Source organism: Balaenoptera acutorostrata, chromosome 12, assembly GCF_949987535.1.
Source record: "Balaenoptera acutorostrata chromosome 12, mBalAcu1.1, whole genome shotgun sequence".
Taxonomy (NCBI): Eukaryota; Metazoa; Chordata; class Mammalia; order Artiodactyla; family Balaenopteridae; genus Balaenoptera; species Balaenoptera acutorostrata.
Window position 1 is genome coordinate 64,747,173 of NC_080075.1, and position 19,200 is coordinate 64,766,372.

At 42.3% G+C, this 19,200-nt stretch overlaps 1 protein-coding gene across 2 annotated transcripts in view; it reads right to left on the minus strand.

Moving 5' to 3' along the window:
* CRIM1 (cysteine rich transmembrane BMP regulator 1) overlaps positions 1–19,200 on the minus strand; it is a 207,022-nt gene that overhangs the window by 100,823 nt on the left and 86,999 nt on the right. For both annotated transcript variants that reach the window (XM_057558112.1, XM_057558111.1), the window contains exons 3-4: positions 8,939–9,181; positions 7,764–7,884 (exon numbers count right to left, since the gene is read on the minus strand). In XM_057558112.1, coding sequence (XP_057414095.1) covers positions 7,764–7,884; positions 8,939–9,181 — 364 coding nt within the window. The remainder of the gene's footprint in view (positions 1–7,763; positions 7,885–8,938; positions 9,182–19,200) is intronic.

Consider the following 19,200-nt stretch of genomic DNA (forward strand, 5'->3'; position numbering starts at 1 on the left):
TATTTAAAAAAAAAACACAACTAACTAGCAGTATTCAACTAGCCATTAACCAACAGCCAATCTATTTTGTTGGATTACCAACTCAGCTTTCACAATTCAACCAGTTCTGAGTATCCTGGTTTAAATTATTAGTCTAAGAAAAAATTATTATTATTATTTCATTTTGCCTTTCCTATTCTTTTAAAAAGAAAATGGAAAAAAAGAAAAAGTAACCGTAATTCTTTTATGACTTCCTTTGGACTTTACCCCTTCCTATCATGATGAAAACCATATATTTCTCCCATTATCTTCTGAGTTCTGGGATTTTCTAAAATTTTCCTTCTCATTTCTTTCTCAGGAGTCTCCTATCACCAGCAGATTGGGGTTATTTCCCCCCCCCCCATAGGGTTTGGGAAAAGTCAAAAAATTTAAATTTAAGTAGAAGTTACTTTTGAGATCATCAAATCCCTCCTCCCCTCCTTCTCTCTCAGGTAAGAAAACAGACTCAGATGATGTGAGAGGCTTGTCCAGATTCATGCAGAAGTGGACCTGGATTCTAGAACTCAGCATCCAGGCACAGGCTCTTTCTGCACAGCACCAGGTGACGTGTGAAGGAGTATTCTTTAGCTGCTGAACGGTCTACTCACATGTACACATTTGCCCACAGACTACACTGTAAAAGAAAGTGTATGACATGGAATGTTAGGTCCCCTGAGCGGTGGGGCCGGAGAGGGGCTATGGGGAGTGAGCTCAGGACCACAGCAGTACGGTGCTAGCTTGTGATTTGTGCTCACAAAGCCTGGCTCTGCCACTCAGCGGGCAGGACCCTTCCTGAAACGGGAGAGCCATACAACCTGCGTCCTGTGGGTGGGGCAGCGCTGGGATTCAGGTTCAGCTACATTTTCACTGGAACTGTACTCAGAATCTAATGTGCTCAAGACATTCTATTAAACGTTTTAGAGAAAACCAAAGTCACATATTAGTCAACCTTTTAGCCTACAGATAATCTAAAATTTTTAATTACTTTGGACTAAGAAGAAAAAGTTAAAAATGCTTCCAAATCTTGATTTAAAAATAAAAGAGGATTTTCAGTATAGTCTCCGAAAGCAAGAGATATAAATGTTCTGGATATAGGTTCTGGAAGAGAATCAGACCCTTTAGTCAGAGAGAGGCTGCAGCCAGGAGGGAGCTTGGGAACCTGGCTTGATACACTGCACACAACCCAGGAGAAACCCTATTTTAAGTTTTTCAACATTATAAACACTGACTTAATTTATTTCCACCTCAAAATAACTGGATTGGATTTTTCTAAATAACTATTAAGGAATGGATATTTAGAGACAGAAATTGACAACAGAATGTTTCAGAACAAAAAGTTGTGGAAAAATCTCATTAAAATAAATTTAGAATGGGTGACTGTCAATAACATATTATATTCATTCATCTTCTTAATAAAAACATAAGAATAGTTACATAACAAAGCAAAAGGCATAAGGGTATTGAAACACTCATTTGACTTACAGTAAAAGGGAATACAGTAAAGGTATTACTTCTTAGATTTTTAACTAGTTAATTTCTCCCCTGTGAACCTGTATCTAAAAAGCCTGGTGAAAAATTACAGAGGCAAAGGGAAAACTCTGTAAAATGCAGCACATACATCGGGGATAGCAAAGGGTGAGGAGTGCAGAGAAAAAACAAAACAAAACATGATCTGGGAGCTTTCTTCTTAATAAATAGTCTAAGCTGGCCGACACAGGAGGACATGGGATGCACAGAGGTACAGCCCAGGCTGGATCTACCCTCCAACCAGACCTGGTGGGTCTATTTCTCTCAGACAACTATCCATTCCAGAATCAACCATTACCGAGGGAATTACTATGTACGTCTTTGAAAGTTTTTTTTTTTTTTCTGTTTGTTTTAAAAATTGACCTGGTTTTACCAGGCAGATCTTATGGCGTCCAAAAATGGCACTCCCTGTTGCGTGATGAGAGAAAACCAAGATCAACTAGATAGTCACAACATTCCATAAGGAGAGGAGTTAAAAATAATGATTGGCTAAATGATGCTTAAAGTCGAGGTGGTGCTCAGAGGCTCCTAAACCATGTATCTACTCCCAGGTGAACTGCTGACTGGCAAGTGAAGGGAGAAGCAGAAACAGAGCAGCTGAGAGAAAGGAGGGCCCTGAGTCCCACGGCCAGAAGGACATCAGTCTTTGGAAAGAAGGTCGCAGAGCTGCAACACTCCACCAACTTTCGACCATTAGAAAATGAAACCTAAGGGGGCCCCTATTTTGATGACATTATGTTATGGTGGATTAAAAATGGTCACAAATTCTTTGCAGCTTCGCCCATCAAGAGGTGGAATCCACTGCCCCACTCTTTGAACCAAGGTTCTCCCTGTGAATTGCTTACACTATCAGAATGCAGTGGAGGTCATGCTGTGTGACTTCCAAGTTCTTGGTCTCTTTTAAGGTTTTGCTACTTCCTCCCTTGCTTCTGCCATCACATAAAGGAGCCAGGATGAAGGACCACACAGGGGGTGACAGGCCTTTCCAGCCAGACATGTGAGAATGATGCCACCGTAGACCACCTAGCCCCAGATGACCCACCAGCTGGCTACAGAAGAACCTCCCAGTTAAAACACTGAGGCATGAGAAATAATAAATCTTCATTGTTTTAAGCAACTACTTTTGGGGGTGCCTTGTTACACAGCAATGTGTAACTGAAACATGGGCATATTGCATTAATATGTACTATGCTGATATAAACAAACATAATGGTGAGATATAAATTCATATTCTTTGATATATTTCCTGAACTTAAAAACAACAACAAAACATGGTATTAAAAAAAAAAAACTGCACTGGAAAGTATAGGGCTTTGAATCAAAGAACCTAGGCTGAAGACTTGGACCTGCTCTGTCCCTTGTACCAAAAAACATTTGTGATCTTGCACAAGTCACTTATTCTCTCAACCTCTGTTTTCATATCCATAAATTTCTCATGGAGTCAGAAAGATGACAAAATGAGGGCAGCAAAGGTAAAAAATGCTTCGTAAACAGCAAGGTACACTACAAGTTTAAGCTGTCACTGTTACTGCCACCTAGATGTTACTTAAACACTTTCCTGTTTCTCCTTCCCTGCAAAGACATCATTTGATCAAAGCATCTGACATAACTTTCTCTTTGTAAGTTTCCTTTTGCATGGAGGCAATGGCATGCACACATGTACAAAGGGTCTTGCAGAGACCATGAGGTGTCATGAGTCCCATGGACAGTCCCATTTTTCCTTTTTGTCATCATGCAGGGTTCAGGCCCAGTTTAAGGCCCAGAGCCACTAAATCTCATTCTTTTTCACTATCTCCTGAAAGGTACGATGAGCTGCCGTATACCTCACAACATACTCTAGCACCAACAGAAGAGAAGAGGATGAAAAGAATTAGCGGAGTGCTTGGACACATAAACCAAGCTGAGGGAAGGAAGAATTAAAAATGATAGGGCTTCCCTGGTGGTGCAGTGGTTGAGAGTCTGCCTGCCAGTGCACGGCACGCGGGTTCGAGCCCTGGTCTGGGAGGATCCCACATGCCGCGGAGCAACTGAGCCTGTGTGTCACAACCGCTGAGCCTGCGCGTCTGGGGCCTGTGCTCCGCAACAAGAGAGCCTGCGATAGTGAGAGGCCCGCGCACCACGATGAAGAGTGGCCCCCGCTTGCCGCAACTGGAGAAAGCCCATGCACAGCAACGAGGACCCAACACAGCCATAGGTAAATAAATAAATAAAAATTTAAAAGGGAGGAAGCCTAACGGCCTGTGCACGTAAATGAAAAAAAAAATGATAATTATATCACAAAGAATGATATCTAAACAGGATGAAGTTCAGGAGAAAAGACAGCAAAAGAGGGGACAATGAAGGATGGGTCATTAAGAAAAAGCAGAGACTCAGCAAGGGGAGAAGGACTAATGTATCCTTAGAAAGGGCAGAGGTGGGTGGGAGAACCAGTACTTGTCAGGCATGCAAGTGGAAAGAGATATCCATGCACCAAAAGGACATCTGGAGGGGAGTATCTATCACTTGGAAGAGCTCAGCTCATGTTCCATGAATGAATGAATAACTGAATGAATAAGTGAACTGAGAACAGGCAACTCAAAAGAAAATTCACAAAGTGAGCAAGTACTTACACCCATACAGGGCAGTCAGGGGCCTTAATGGGTGACACAGTCTCACTGAGAATGGCAATTCCATTTGGATGGTAATGAAGGAGGGAGGGATTTATTCTTTACGATGAGGGCAGAATGTCCACAAATTCCTTTTTTAGTCTATGCAAGTATAATAAGTCCTACACAAAAGGGGCTGTGACTTCCACCTAAGGTAAACCTCTACTGCTAAAGTTTCCAATATTTTACCTTACTCTGTCCTGACTGTAAAGGGCTTTTCCCCCTGAATTCGCCACACAATCAGTTTTGATCTCAAATGGCTCTAATTTCTTAACAGTGCTCTTTATCAATATGCTGGTAAAGGTCAAGTCATCATAACAGGGTTTTGCATATTCTAAAATGCTCTTCTTTATACCTAATCATGGTCTCAAAGAGAAAACCTTTGACGTGGATCACACACAAGGATAAAGTTAGGTAGTTTTCTTCTCTTAAAATACTACCACTATTACAACATATTAGGCTCTCTTCTTTTTATTTCCACTTTCACGTGATTGTTTGGGTTTTTATTCTCTTATCAAAGTATGACCTGTCTGTCATCCTCCTTAATAAGCGGGAACCCATTTAATATGCTCAACTAGGTTAAGTCACAGTCTGAGTGTATTCTGCATTACTGATTCATTCGGAATTAATGCATACACAGAGGAAAAGAAAGAAGACACAATCACTGACCTGTAGAAATGTCTTTTAGCTGGTGAGACAAGACTTTACCCATGTTAACAGTTACATAACAATGCAAGGAAGTATATGATTAATTGGAAACATGGACAGGATATGTTGGGAGTACCTAGGGAGTGAGACGGGTGTTGGCTGAAGAACAAAGACCTTGTGGATAAAGTAGAATTGAACTGGGAGTCCTGCAGGATGAACAATACTATTAGAAAAGGTAGAATGGAGAGACAAAGGCATCTCATGCTTTGAGAGGTGAGCCCATTACTTGGAGTGGAGGATTTTTGCAATACTGAGAATTGGCTATAAAGAGGGGGGTTGGGGGGAAACTGCAAGGGTTTTATAGCGAGACAAGGAGTAGTATTACCACCTAATGGCAGGAAGATAATTTTTCTCTTCTTCAACATATAAGTCATCATGGTCAATAGTGGGCCTGTTCATTCATTCATTCATTCATTCACTCATTCATAAATGTAGGTTACCATTTTATATCAAGTCCTGTTCTATGTACTAGAGGCTATAAAATACTCCCTTCCCTTGAGAAGCACACAGAGTAGGAGAGACTGACCCAAAAAAATCAATGATTTCCATGTATTATGAAAAGGGCTATGATAAAGAGATACATGGGAATTAGATTACAAGGGAGCAGAGGAGAGACACCTAGGTCATCTTTAGGGGCCGAAGACTGAAAAACACTGCAAACAGAAGGAAATGTAGTCCTGAAAGAGGAGAAGTTTGTAGAAGGGGAAGGCAATCAGGGAAGAGCCCACTGCAAATGCAAAGGCCCAGAGCCCGAGACAGCTTGGGGGGTGGGGGGGATCCAGTTCAGGTGGGAACACAGGATGCATGTGGAGAAGGGGCAGCAGGGGAGGAAGGGTCACTGACTATTTAAAATACAGGAAACCAAAGAGCTGTGAGAACTTATCCCTCCCTGCAAATAATTTACCCTGGGATTTTTGGATGGCTTCCTTCTCCATGCTTCCAATTTCTTCATTAGAGCCACCTTTAACTGAATATCCTTTGGTTCTGAATGCCAAAGTCAAAATTAGGTCAATACGTAATAATCACCCTAAGGTTTATGTTTACCAGACTCACGGAAGCTTGGGGATAAAAACGGAAGGCTTCTACTTGAACCTCCTTTCCAAGGTAACATTTCTTCTAAGCATTCCTGGAAGGTGGTCATCCAGACGGAAAGAAGTCTCTCCGGCCCCCGGGAGCTCAGTTTATCTCAGGAAGCAGCCCAGTGCATGACTGTACATCATTAGTTGTAAGAAATATTTTTTCCCTTAAATTGAAATTAAGTATGTCTTCCTGTTGCTTCTATCCATTTCAACCCCTTAGAGTGAAAAAAATAGCCTACTGTGCCTCCTATATGCAAATGGTGCTACATTACATTTGTAACAGTGAACTGAGAAATGTCCCTTTTGCTCTCTAAAGGGCTTGTTAATTGACAACTGGCTTAGTTTTGATTAATTAGGTGGTCTAATATCATGTGCCACCTTCCTTTTCATGAAGACCTTGAAGGGACCTCTGTCACTGTTAGTAATACTCCATTTTCCTCCTTTACTGATTAGTAATACCTTATGTTTGCACAATACTTCAACCCCTTCCAAACATCTTCACATAAATTATCACAACGTAGTGTCGTAAGAAAGTGCTACGCCACTGTATGTTACCTTCACAAAAATCTCTGCACCTGTTTTATGATGCACTATAAAGGATAGGGCAAGTCCTGTAAAATATGTCTGAGAGAATCCTATGGTTTCTGACACAACAATGGCTAGTAAATGTCAAAGAATTAACATGTTTTAAGAGAAGGAAGAAGAAAAAAGTAGTTATCAGAACAAACTCTGGATGTCTACTTCAATCATGGACAAATGACTGATACTTTCCTTAACTACAGACCATACACATTCCTACCTTAGCAACCCATTTGTTTAATCACAATTACTCATGCAACAAACACAGATGCTAAGTGCCTGGCACAGGGACTGAGGGAGACAGAGCTTAGATGTGGGGGGTTAAGGAAGGTACCACGTTAACTCTGGATATTAAATGTAAAGCAAAAGTTGAAAGAAATGAGATGACTTAGTCAAAATCATGACTTAGTGACCTGGGAAAGATGGAGGGGAGGACCTGGTAGGGAAGAGGGGAGGGCACTCAGCAGGGGAACGTAAATCCCGTGATTCCAAGCACGGTCTTTCCCAAAGCAAAACACAAAGTACCAGCTCTGTGGTGGTGCTATGAAGATGGTCAAGGATGGGGCCTGGGGACCCTTGCGTTCTGGAGTAAGTCTGGCCCTGCAGGGTTAAGGGCATGTCCTGCTACTAAGACTAAACTGACAGCAGCTTTTTCCCCACCAAGCCAAAGAGAGATGTGCTTGTTCCTCCAGAAAGCATTATAGGAATTTAAACTCCTTGTTGCCTCAGCAAGTTATAGGTCTGGGTAGATGTGTGATTGCAAACATCAAGGATCCCTGGGGAGCAATTCTATGATGCATGCAGTGTTTCACCCCATTGAACACAATGGTTAAACACCTGTAAGATTCACTGCACAGGATCAAATGACATGCCTACTATGGATCGATACCTTGCTGCCTTCCCGGCTCCAGACTGAGGGACACACGTGCCTGTTTAGTTTGCAGCCTGCAAAAGTGCACAGGCACCCCGACCTGAGGAACCTCTAAGGATTAGGGACTTAACCTGAGGACAGCTGACTTTGGCCCCAGGAACGATACATGGAACTACCAAGTCATAGTAACCGTTCAGTGACTTCTCCATAGAAACAGGAGGATATTAGGGTTCTCTGACCCTTGGGGAAAACAAACGGCATGCCTGAAACTGTGCCTTTCGTGATGCTAACACACAGGACAGAGGAGAAAGCGTAAAAAACGAATGACGGACCGACCTTGTTGGCAGGGTGCAGCAACCATCCGCTGTGAGTCTGACCTGAGTTTCGTAGCTGTCCAGGGGGCACACGGCCTGCTGAACGGAGGGACACTCCACAGTGCTGCAGTCCACGCTGAAAACTGGGGGGCAAACAGAGGCACCATTCACCGTTACGTTTCCTTGCATTTTGAGTCCCCAAATGAAACACTGGCTCTTCAAATTTCTGTAGTTTCCTTGCTTCCTGGAAACCCTGTCTTAGCACTGGCATTTTCATTTCCATCAATGTTAGAGAACTGTAATATGACCCAAATCTTCTGTTCAAGAAAAGAAGGGAACAAGACACTGAAGAGTTAAGATGCAGACACAGAGAAAGACAGAGTTAAACCAGTGGTGGTTCTGTGGATGGTGACGATCAGCCCGAGGCATTTCTGATGAAACAGTTCAAGAGACGAACAAGGGCTTGCTTGGCTTGAGCATTTACCTAGCAGTTAAAAAAAATCTGACCCATGGTTAGAAACTTTGGAAGAGGAAATCTCTGCAGTCCAGACCTATTCACAGACCACATTAGAAATGCAGCCACGAGAACAAAGATGTTAAAAATACCATAGATCCAGAAACAGCTGGGACATGACTACAAAATAAATGTGGCAGAGAAGTTGAGTAAACAGTCAAAGATGACTTAGCACATGCTATAAAGCTAAAGGACGGATGGTGGGGAGCTGGCAAGGAGGAAGACTGGGGCTGAGTATTTCATTATAAAATGTCTGGCATTTTGATGCCTATATTTATCTAAAAATAACTTTCTGTTTTATGTATGATGATTGTTTTTAAATGTAATACTTTAAAGTGACAGATATATCTGCAAATGAGGATGATGACCTCCTCTGGGGGAATGAAGCGGGCAACCACAGTACCGTAAATTTTAACCCTACTGCCCCCATCAAGCATACTTTGAAGGAAGAAAAAAGAAGGAGAAAAGAGAAAAAGACAGGGTCCCTCTCTGAAGGCACTTCTGTACCAGTGGATTATCTGGTTCTCTGACTGGAGGGCAGAAGCCAGGCTGCCATTAAGAGGAACAGGTTTGCAGCGCCCCACTGTCAAGCGGTCAGGGTGGGGCGGGGCACGCGGGACGGCTGGCTGCTGCCGCCCTCTGACGCAAAGCAGCGAGGCTGCGGGGGCCAAGCCCGTGCATACCTGGTTTGCACTCATAGAGGTCGCAGCACTCTCCCGGCTTCCCTGACGCTTTGGACACAAGTATGTTCAGGTATCCTGGCTGGCAGACTTTCCGCAGGCAGCCCGCGGGGTCGCACACGCAGCGGCTGGGGAGGGGGCAGCACTCCCCGGGGGGCGCGTAACCCTCGATCAGAACGGAGTCTTCAGGACAACGCGGAGAGAACTGGACTTCACAGCGGGCCTTGGAGCAATCTGGCTTCTCTTCTAAATGGGAGAGAAAGAGTTTAGCACGGGCCCAGGGGCAGCATGGGGCACTCTCCCCGTAAGTGCAGGCAGCCCTGATGACAGACTAACTAACAAAGAGTACGGCAGGGACAGAAATCTGGTGAGAACCCTCAAACACAGCTAAGCCTCCCATGGAAATCTTTCCTGAGACCTGCTCATGACACCAGAGCGAGAGGTGGAAGCTGCCTTCTCCATCGGCCCGTCCCGTCCCCTCCCTTGTGTTGAACAATCCATGTCCAGCACATGGATCAGGTGAAGAAAGGCGGAGGGAAGATGCCTATGTGACGTGGAGACTCTGAAAACGGGACTCAGTCACTGACCAAGGGAAAAATCTTTAAGTTTAAGAGGAGTTTTAAGGGCCGTTCTTTGAAAACAGTGTCCATTTAAACACCAAAACAGGCCCACAAATACCTAATGGCTGTTTTGGGGACTGAAGACAAGATGGATGACAATCACCACGGAGGAACTCGATCTCCAAGCTCTGAAATTTGAGGAGATGAACAGACTAAGATGATAGGAAAGCTTTAGCAAGATGGATATTGAGCCAAATTCCCATGTAATTTCCCGAAATGGCATCTGGTGTGTTTCTATCCCTAGCAGAAATCCATCAAATGTACCTTATTCTCCTTTCTCCTGTATTATGTCACCAACCTATTGCTGCACTTCCATTTTTACAGGTAAGAAAAATAAATCAAGCAAAGCCCTAGCTTCTGGAGCCCCAGTGCGCAGCTCAGTTTCTTGGTTTAAGCTTTTAAGAAACTTATAGCCACATTAGGCCCTTGTCAATTGCATTATTATGAACTTTCATCAAATCTTTAACCGTGGTCATTTTTAAGTCTTTTGTCATTTACAGACAGTTCTGGGTGTACTCTGATGCTTCTGCAAAAATGTTCCTATAAAAGGGTTTCATCTTCAAGGAATTCATGGAAAAGACTCTGACAAGTACAGGTTTCTGATAACTGACTATCGTGCTGAACTGAATGAAGAAGCATTTTCAGAACTCTAATGGAAAACTGATGAACTCATAAAAGTGCTAACAAAAGATCAAGATGAAAAAAAAATTAATTACATGGGACTGAGTGAACTCATGAGGATGATTATAATTTTTGTGACTTTCTGTTTGAATAAAAAAAAAATCCCACAAGGACTCAGAGGCAAAAAATATACAAATCAATTTTCACTGCAAAGTAAAGGAGCTGTTACAGTGGACGATTACTGGACTGAATGTCAATATCATGACATAGTATGAGTGTGTTTCATGTTTGGTAATTGCAATCATTGTTGCTTTTGTTGTGATCATCCATTTACAATGCTTGGTGTCAGTTTATTTATCTCTTGTAAAAATAAAATACAGTGTGTGTGTGTGTGTGTGTGTGTGGAAAAAAAAAAAAGAAAAACGTTCTGGAGGTGGATGGTGGTGATGGTTGCACAAACAATGGGAATGTACTTAATGCCACTGAACTGTACACTTAAATATAGTGAAGATGGTAAGTTTTACATTATGTATATTTTATCACTATTTCTTAAAATAAAGAATAATACCTTTTTAAACTCAAAAAAAAAAAAAAGTCTGAAATAAACCAAAAGCACATCATCATGGCCTCATGACCTTGAGTGGAAAGAGTTCGGAAAATGTTGGGTGAAAATAATGCCATGTAGTATTGGGGTATGTTCATAAGTTCTGTCTTTCCTAAAGTAAAACCCACAATCACAAAGCAGGGTTAGATGCAAGAGGTCTCCTAGTTCAGCCTTCTAAACTAAAAATTTTAGTCTATTTTGTACATAAAGAACCTGAGGCCCGAAAATTCAAGCGATGTGTCTAAGGTCAGTGGTAAAATTAAAGCAAGAATCCAAGCTTCCTGACTTTCAGTCCACTTAGCTCTTTATATTACAAAAGTAGGTCTATTTCCAAAATCAAGTGTCCCTCAGGTCATTTCTACCTTGATTGCTGTATCTTTCATTTCACCATCCATCTTCCTTGTGTAACTATTTCTTGTCTAATCAGAAGATAGCACAGGAGAGCCTTCATACTCATAGTTCTGGTAAATTCATTCAAAAATATTTCTTGAGTGCCCGCTGTTCCAGCAGCCTGGGACACACCACAAGGAAAACAAACAGAGATCCTGGCCCTTATATAGTTTACAATGCACTGGAGGGTGATATAAAATAAACAATAAATATTATAAATAAGCAAACTATATAGGAGCAGAGGGTGGTAAGTGCTGGGTGGGGGAATAGAACAGAGCAAGGGGGAATTAGTGCATGGAAGAAGTGGGGGGCAGTTACAGTTTGGTCGGGGGACTTCCCCGGTGGCGCAGTGGTTAAGAATCCACCTGCCAATGCAGGGTACATAGGTTCGAGCCCTGGTCTGGGACGGTCCCACATGCTGTGGAGCAACTAAGCCCGTGCGCCACAACTACTGAGCCCGCGTGCCACAACTACTGAAGCCCGCGCACCTAGAGCCTGTGCTCTGCAACAAGAGAATCCACTGCAATGAGAAGCCCGCGCACTGCAATGAAGAGTAGCCCCAGCTCGCCGCAACTAGAGAAAGCCTGCGTGCAGCAGTGAAGACCCAACACAGCCAAAGATAAATTGAAAAAAAAAAACCAAAAAACAAAGCAATTTGGTCGGAATAGGCATCACTGGGAAGCTGATGTTCGAACAGATCTGAAGGAGTGAGGGGTGGGCTGTGGAGATACCTGGGAGAAGAGCACCCCAGCAGAGGGCACAGCGACTGCACTCCTGCGTGTCCCAGGAGGAGCAAGAGGCCAGTGTGGCTGCAGCAGGATATGCAGAGGATACATACACCCAATTTTCCTATTACAAGCCCAAGCAACTGTCTTCAGAAGAGAACATAATTAAGAGGAATTCCACTCCTGGATCCCCGTCAGCGTGGGCAGAACAAATCAAAGAGCTGAGGAGGAGAAAGCGAACCTTGGCTGTATGGGAGATGGGAGTGTGGAAAGCACACTGAGTAGATGTCTTATCTGTCAAACACAAACACGTGGTCTCATAAGTAATAAGAGTGCTATGACTTTAACTGCAAACTGCACTTACTTTCTACTCTTGTTAATGTGCTGCAATTAACTTATTCTGTATCACATTCTATTACATTCTTATTCTAGAAAATATTCGGTATGCATAATCAGACTTTTAAAACATAAGCTTCGGGGCTTCCCCGGTGGCACAGTGGTTGAGAACCTGCCTGCCAATGCAGGGGACACGGGTTCGAGCCCTGGTCTGGGAAGATGCCACATGCCGCGGAGCAACTGGGCCCGTGAGCCACAATTACTGAGCCTGCGCGTCTGGAGCCTGTGCTCCGCAACAAGAGAGGGCGCGATAGTGAGGGGCCCGCGCATCGCGATGAAGAGTGGCCCCCGCTTGCCGCAACTGGAGAAAGCCCTCGCACAGGAACTAAGACCCAACACAGCCATAAATAAATAAATAAAATTAAAAAAAAACAAAAACAAACAAAAAAACATAAGCTTCAAAGAAAGATGTTTTCATGAAAACCCAACATATTAGATCTTCCTAGTTATTCTGCTCTTTAAGTTTCTTTTAACAGTCCCAACATTGTCACTGACTGGTATGTATTTTGTAGCTCAAGTCCTGAGAGATTTACTTACTTCTGAAGACCTGCCTTAGTAACACACGCGGCATAAGGTAGGCTACCACAGACACTGTCTGAACCACAGTCTGAAATGATTTAAGAATGTTAAAAATGAGGATTACATCTTATTATTAATGCTTTTTCAACTTTTCTCAAGATTCATATTGGCTTTCCCTTTAATTTACTAATATAATCAATTAGTAGATTTTAAACCAGCCTGGTTTTCTTAGAATAAACCCTCTTTCTAAAGATCCAGCTGGGTGTGACTTCCTAACATATTAAGACTTTTAGATTAATAAGCTTGAGTAATATTAGCCTGCGGCTCTCTCTTTTTGTGTGTGTGTGTGTGCTGGCCTCATCCGGTCTTAGCTCCAGAGTTATACTAACTTTTTCAATGACCTGTTTATCATTCTACCTCTTTCTTGGCTGTAAAGCAGTTCAAATACCACAGGAATTATCTATTCTTTGATGTTTTCATATAACTCATGAACCTCTCTGAACTCAGTATATTTTTAAAGGAGGAAAGGACAGATTTCTTTGTTGGTTATTAGATTATTCAGGTGTTCCACCTTTTGTAGAATTATCTATACTAACATATATTTATATATATTAAGAAATACCTCATTCATCTAGAGTTACAAACTCATTTCAGGCTTTATGGAGCAAGCTTTCTTTTTTGTGGTTTATGTGTTCATGGGTTCTCTCAAGTTTTTGAATCTCTTCCTTCTTTGTCTTTCAGATTGTTTAACTGGCTTTTCTCTAGGTTTAAAATTGATGCTTAGTTCACTTCTATTTTCTCAGAAGTGTAACTTTTTTTGAATAACTTTAATTATGATTTTAATACTTTAGCCAAATATTGCTTTGGTTATATTCTAATTTTTGATACGTACTACTCTCAATGTAACTCATTTCTAATTCAATTTTGATCTCTTCTTTAAAGACTTTTTAGGACAGTGCTAATAAATTTCTGCATGGCTTTTCTTTTTCCTTTCCTTCTCCTTGGCTTTCCTTTTCAGTTTAATTTATGGTTTCACTGCCCTGTTGCCAGAAAATGTAGGCTATACAATTTTCTACTTCTGTTAATTTCTTGAGTTTATCTTTTGTTTTTGTTTTTTTGGCACACGTGTATGTACATGTGGCCTATGGCCAACTTTTTGAATACATGAGTATTTGAAAAGGACATGTATTCTCTGTTTATTGAATCCAAACTTGCGCATCTATTAAATCAAGCTTAATTATGACATTCTGCTCACTTACATCTTACATTTTTAAACTGATTTCCAAGAAGGATCTATAAAAAAATCTCCCACTATGAACCAGCAACTTCTCCACATATTTCTAACAGTTTTCACTTTAATTTTTGAAGGATGTGTGGTTAAGTTCATGACTAGCAGGCAGAAGATTCAAGCCTGTTATACTGACTTGGCAAATTGTAAAGTGATGCTTTCAAAGAATTTAGATTTCTAAGATCTAAATCTTTCTTTTTATTTTGTAATCGTTAAGTGTCTTAGCTTTATTCTCCTCTTCATTCTACCCTCTATTCACTTTTCAACAGATTATCTAGAACACTCACCCAGCATCCTTCCCTTCCCCCATCATCAGCCTGTCACTTGAACCCAACTATGGTTACCATAGCACCAGGAATTGTTTTTCTAAAACCTTCTTTCTCAGCCTGTTTCTAAATAATTCTTGCAGTCGATTTCATTTATTCATCTGTGTCTCCATCTCTCCTCCATGGAGAAAATAAGGAGAAAACTACAGACACACCATATATTTTCTATCATTTAGAAGGCTTTTCTGACATTACCTCTGAATTTTTAATTTTATCCATTTGAAGAGAAGCCTCTCCTTACTCTTTCCCTATGGTGTCTAACAAGTCTATATATAGTACTTAACTTAATTAACAAGCTCTTCAGTCTGGTTGCCCGGGCAACACTTTGCAACTGGCATCTTAAAACAAAAACAAAAACAAAAAAACTGCCCCAGATATAGAAAGTCTAAAGTGACAGGATCACTTGCAACAGAGGTAATTAAGGGAAATAAGCTGGTTTCATCATATTAATTATCTCCCTTTAAGAGGTTAGCCCTCAAAATATTGACAGGGTCACCCAGTATTAAAGTGACTTTACAATAATAATGGCAAGTTTGTATCAATCCTAGTCACTTTAACCTGCATCTTGGCCAGTTGTAGACTTTTTCCAGGTCCATATGTCAACAGGAAAAGTAAAATCATGATCTACAAGCAACAAATGCATTCAAGGGTTTTCTGCTTTAAACACAGATTTAAAGAAAACCAAAGACGAATGAAAAACTACTAAATGGAAAAAGAAAAAAAAAAGAGAAAAATTATACTGCCAGATTCTCATTCTAGCTATTTAATTTCTGTAGAGTCTCACACATCTGACACTGAAGCATTCTTCCTCTTTCAAAACCTCTTAAAATGGCCACTTAAAAATAACAGCAGATATGCTGCACACTTATTAATGGAAAAACAGGCCACATAAAATGGACCAGTAAATTTAGATAGGCAAATACAAAGTCAGTGCTGCTGGGTACTCTGTGCTTTGCTGAAATCTATCCCAATTCTCACGTATACAATATACATGCACACAGGCAACCCATCATCATTCTGAGACAATTCTTGGGAGTTCCAACTATGGAGCTATTTCAAGGGACCCCAAATTTGGATTAGAACTAATATCACAGAATTTAGTAGATAGAACATAGAGTTAAGAGGGGAAGAGTTTGGGATCACTGTTTTCCCCATACCTTACTCTGGTAATCTCCCTCCTTTATAACCTCACTCCTTTAGAATGTGAAGTCCTGCAGTAGCTATGGCATCGGCCTAGGGTATCACAGTGGCCACTAGGTGGTCCTGGGAGACACACCTCATGGTACCAGCTGAGATGCAATCTATGAATCCTTCCTTCACCCATTCATTCAGCACATATCTACTGAATGAGTTCCATGTGACAAGGATTCTAGGCACAGGGCTTGGAGCAGGGAATAAAACAAAGTCCTTGCTTGCCTTCCTGGATTTACCATTCTAGAGGAGTTACATAATAAACAAAGAACTACACAGCATAATGCCAGACGGTGACCAATTCTTTGAAGCAGAATCGACAATACGACTGTAATGCATTGGCCAGGTGGGTGACGCAGGTCTCTCTTGAGGACGTGGCACCTGCACAGAGACTTGAAGGAAAGAAGGGGGAAGGCAGGCAAACTGCAGGGCAGGGGTGTCCCAGGTGCAGGGAACAGCAAGAATAAAGGCTCCGAGGCAAGAACAAACCTACTCGCCACGTAGAAAATATCTGTCTCATGACTGTTAAGAAGAAATCTGAATTAGTGTAATTCACAGGTAGAAAATACCAGTAAAGACTTATAAGAAAAACATTTTGCTGGATGAGGTTTCTTATTAAGGATTCAATTCTCGTGATCACGCTAGAGCAGTGAAAGAATATCTACCAACTAGGCACCTTCTCCGTGTGAGGTGCCATGCCTCGCCTCGTGCCCACACCCCTTCCCACTCCTGTGTGAAAGACATGAAATCGGCGTTGCTACTTGGCAGATGAGGAGACAGGAGCAGAGAGACTAAGAAACTTGGCCAAGGTCACAAAGTAAGTGGCAGAGCCTCCAAAGCACGATCTTCACACTAGTCCACAATGCCAAGAGCAAAAGTAACTTCAGCTTTCCTGGTATTTGTATGCTGAGTCAATGGCTACATTTTTTGCTCAAGTATAGAATGCAAAAGTCATTTGCAGAGACTTCCCTGGTGGCACAGAGGTGAAGAATCCGCCTGCCAATACAGGGCACACGGGTTCAAGCCCTGGCCCGGGAAGGTCCCACATGCCGCGGAGCAACTAAGCCCGTGTGCCACAACTACTGAGCCTGCGCTCTAGAGCCCATGAGCCACAACTGCTGAGCCCGTGTGCTGCAACTACTGAAGCCTGCGCGCCTAGAGCCCGTGCTCTGCAAGAAGAGAGGACACCACGATGAGAAGCCTGCATGCCGCAACAAAGAGTAGCCCCTGCTCTCCACGACTAGAGAAAGCCTGCGCACAGCAACGAAGACCCAACGCAGACAAAAATAAATTTAAAAAAAAGTCATTTGCAAAGATAAAGAGGTCCAGGGTCTTCAGCTGTGTCCTCATCACTTTCTGGTTGGCCACCCTCCCCATCTCATTTGCTTCTTGGCCATACAGACATAAAGGAGGAGCTCTCTTATACCCAGCACTATTTTGTTCTGAAGACTTCTACTACAAGTGCAAGACACATGTCATCCCTGCATTTTTAAATTTAGAGGCTGACTCCTTTAAAGTTACACTGTGAATTCTTTTCATTCACATTCCATGATTTTATCATAACCTTTTTTGGCAAGCTTCGTGGTGAAGACTTGTTCCACACAACCATAACCCCGAGGGGAAAAAATTAGGCTTGTTGATACAGTCCCAGAAATATTTCATATTTCAGCTCGTTCAGAAACACCAGCTGTACTTTCCCAGCACTTTCTTTTACTCTGAATTTAGGATTTAACAGTGATGGCATCTACATAGGGCCTTTCCCTGGTGGTTTGTTAAACATGTCACATTAAATTGTTTTCAGAAACCTAATAAAGTTAGTTTGTACCAGAGTGGGATATAAATTAGCCCAATATAAAGAAAAATAATTAAATGATCTGTAAGACCACAACATGCGGTCCTTGAACTCAGTGGTTCTCAACCCTGGCTGTGCATTAGGATCACTTACAAAGCTTTTAAGAATGCCACTGTCTGGATTCCACCTCCAATCAATTATAGCAGAATTTCTGGGGAAGGAGCCTGGGAATTAATATCTGTTTCTATAGCTCCCTAGGTGATTCCATTGTGTGATTGGGGTTGAGGACCACTGTGTTATTCCTCCAAGCAAAATGGGAATCTTTACAATGAAGTTCTCTACTGACAACAGAGCTTCACCAGGGGCATGTTCAAACATCCTGGCAAATGGCAGCTGGCCAAATGCCAAAGCAGCACTAAGCCCTCCAGATCTCTGCCTGCCTCCAAGTGGTCCAAGCTGTATGCTGAGCCCATGGTACCTCCAGGAATCTCACAGACCACACATCTTTTCTAGGCAGGATGTTACTGAATTGGGTTGAAAACGATGCTTTCCATTAGAGCTTTGCTGGACCAGCGTCAGTATCCGCTGGGAGCCTGTTGGAGCTACAGAAGCGTAGACCCCGTGCCAAGCCTACTGAATCAGAATCTGCATTTTAGCAAGATTCCCAGATGAGACAAACTGCCCTAGGTTGGTGGTTCTCAAACAGCAGTCCGTGGACCAGCACATCAGCCATTTCCTGGGAACTTGCTAGAGAGGCAACTCTAAGGCCCACATCAGACCTGCAGAATCAGAAACTCTGAGGGTGGGGCCCAGGAGTCTGTGCTTGAACAAATCCTCCAGGAGATTTTTCATGCATACTATCGTTTGAAAACCACAATGCTAGAATTTTGATTCTCAACCCTGGCAGCACATTAGAATCCCCTGAGGAACTTTAAAAGTTCAAAAGCTCAGAATACATCCCAGACCAATTAAATCAGAATTACTAGAAGTGGGACCCCAGCATCAGTATCTTTTAAAGTCTCCCTGATGACTCCAATGTACAGTAAGGGTTTATTCACTGTTCTAGCCACCTGCCACCCCTGCAGTCCCCTATACTCCCAGGGGACCGGAAGCCGCTTTAAATCTTAGGAAATCTGAATCAACAAGTTCTCTGGAATCTTCCTGGGAGAAATGAGAAAAGCTGAAAGGGGTTTCCAGCATCTGCCTCTGGTGGTAGGTGCTGGGGTAGAAGGAGTAGGGAGTGGGAGAGAGATTAGCTCCCAAACGAGACCTGTGTGCATCCTCCAGGATTTAAAATCCTAACTTATTAAAGTTTATTAGAATTTTGAGTCCAGAGACATTTTATCTCATCATCTGTTAATTCACACCAGGAATATGTATTCAGTTTACTCCCAGAAGGATTTGTCATTCAAATAATTATATTCATGTCTTCATACACGGTAACAAGCTTTCAAAATGTAACAATGAATTTATTTTTTTTAAATCTGGCAATAAAGTAAGGCCTAAGGATAGTTTGGATAAATGTAAAAGACCTGAAGATTGGTTTCAAAAAGATTAATTTTACCTAATAAACTATAGCCTTCTCTGAAAACCTCGTGTCCCCTTCTGGCCATAAACACAAGCCCACAAAAAATGAGTGAAGGGACTTCTCTGGTGGCACAGCAGTTAAGAATCCGCCTGCCAATGCAGGGGAAGCAGGTTCGAGCCCTGGTCCGGGAAGATCCCATGTGCCGCAGAGCAACTAAGCCCGTGCGCCACAACTACTGAGCCTGCACTCCAGAGCCCGTGAGCCA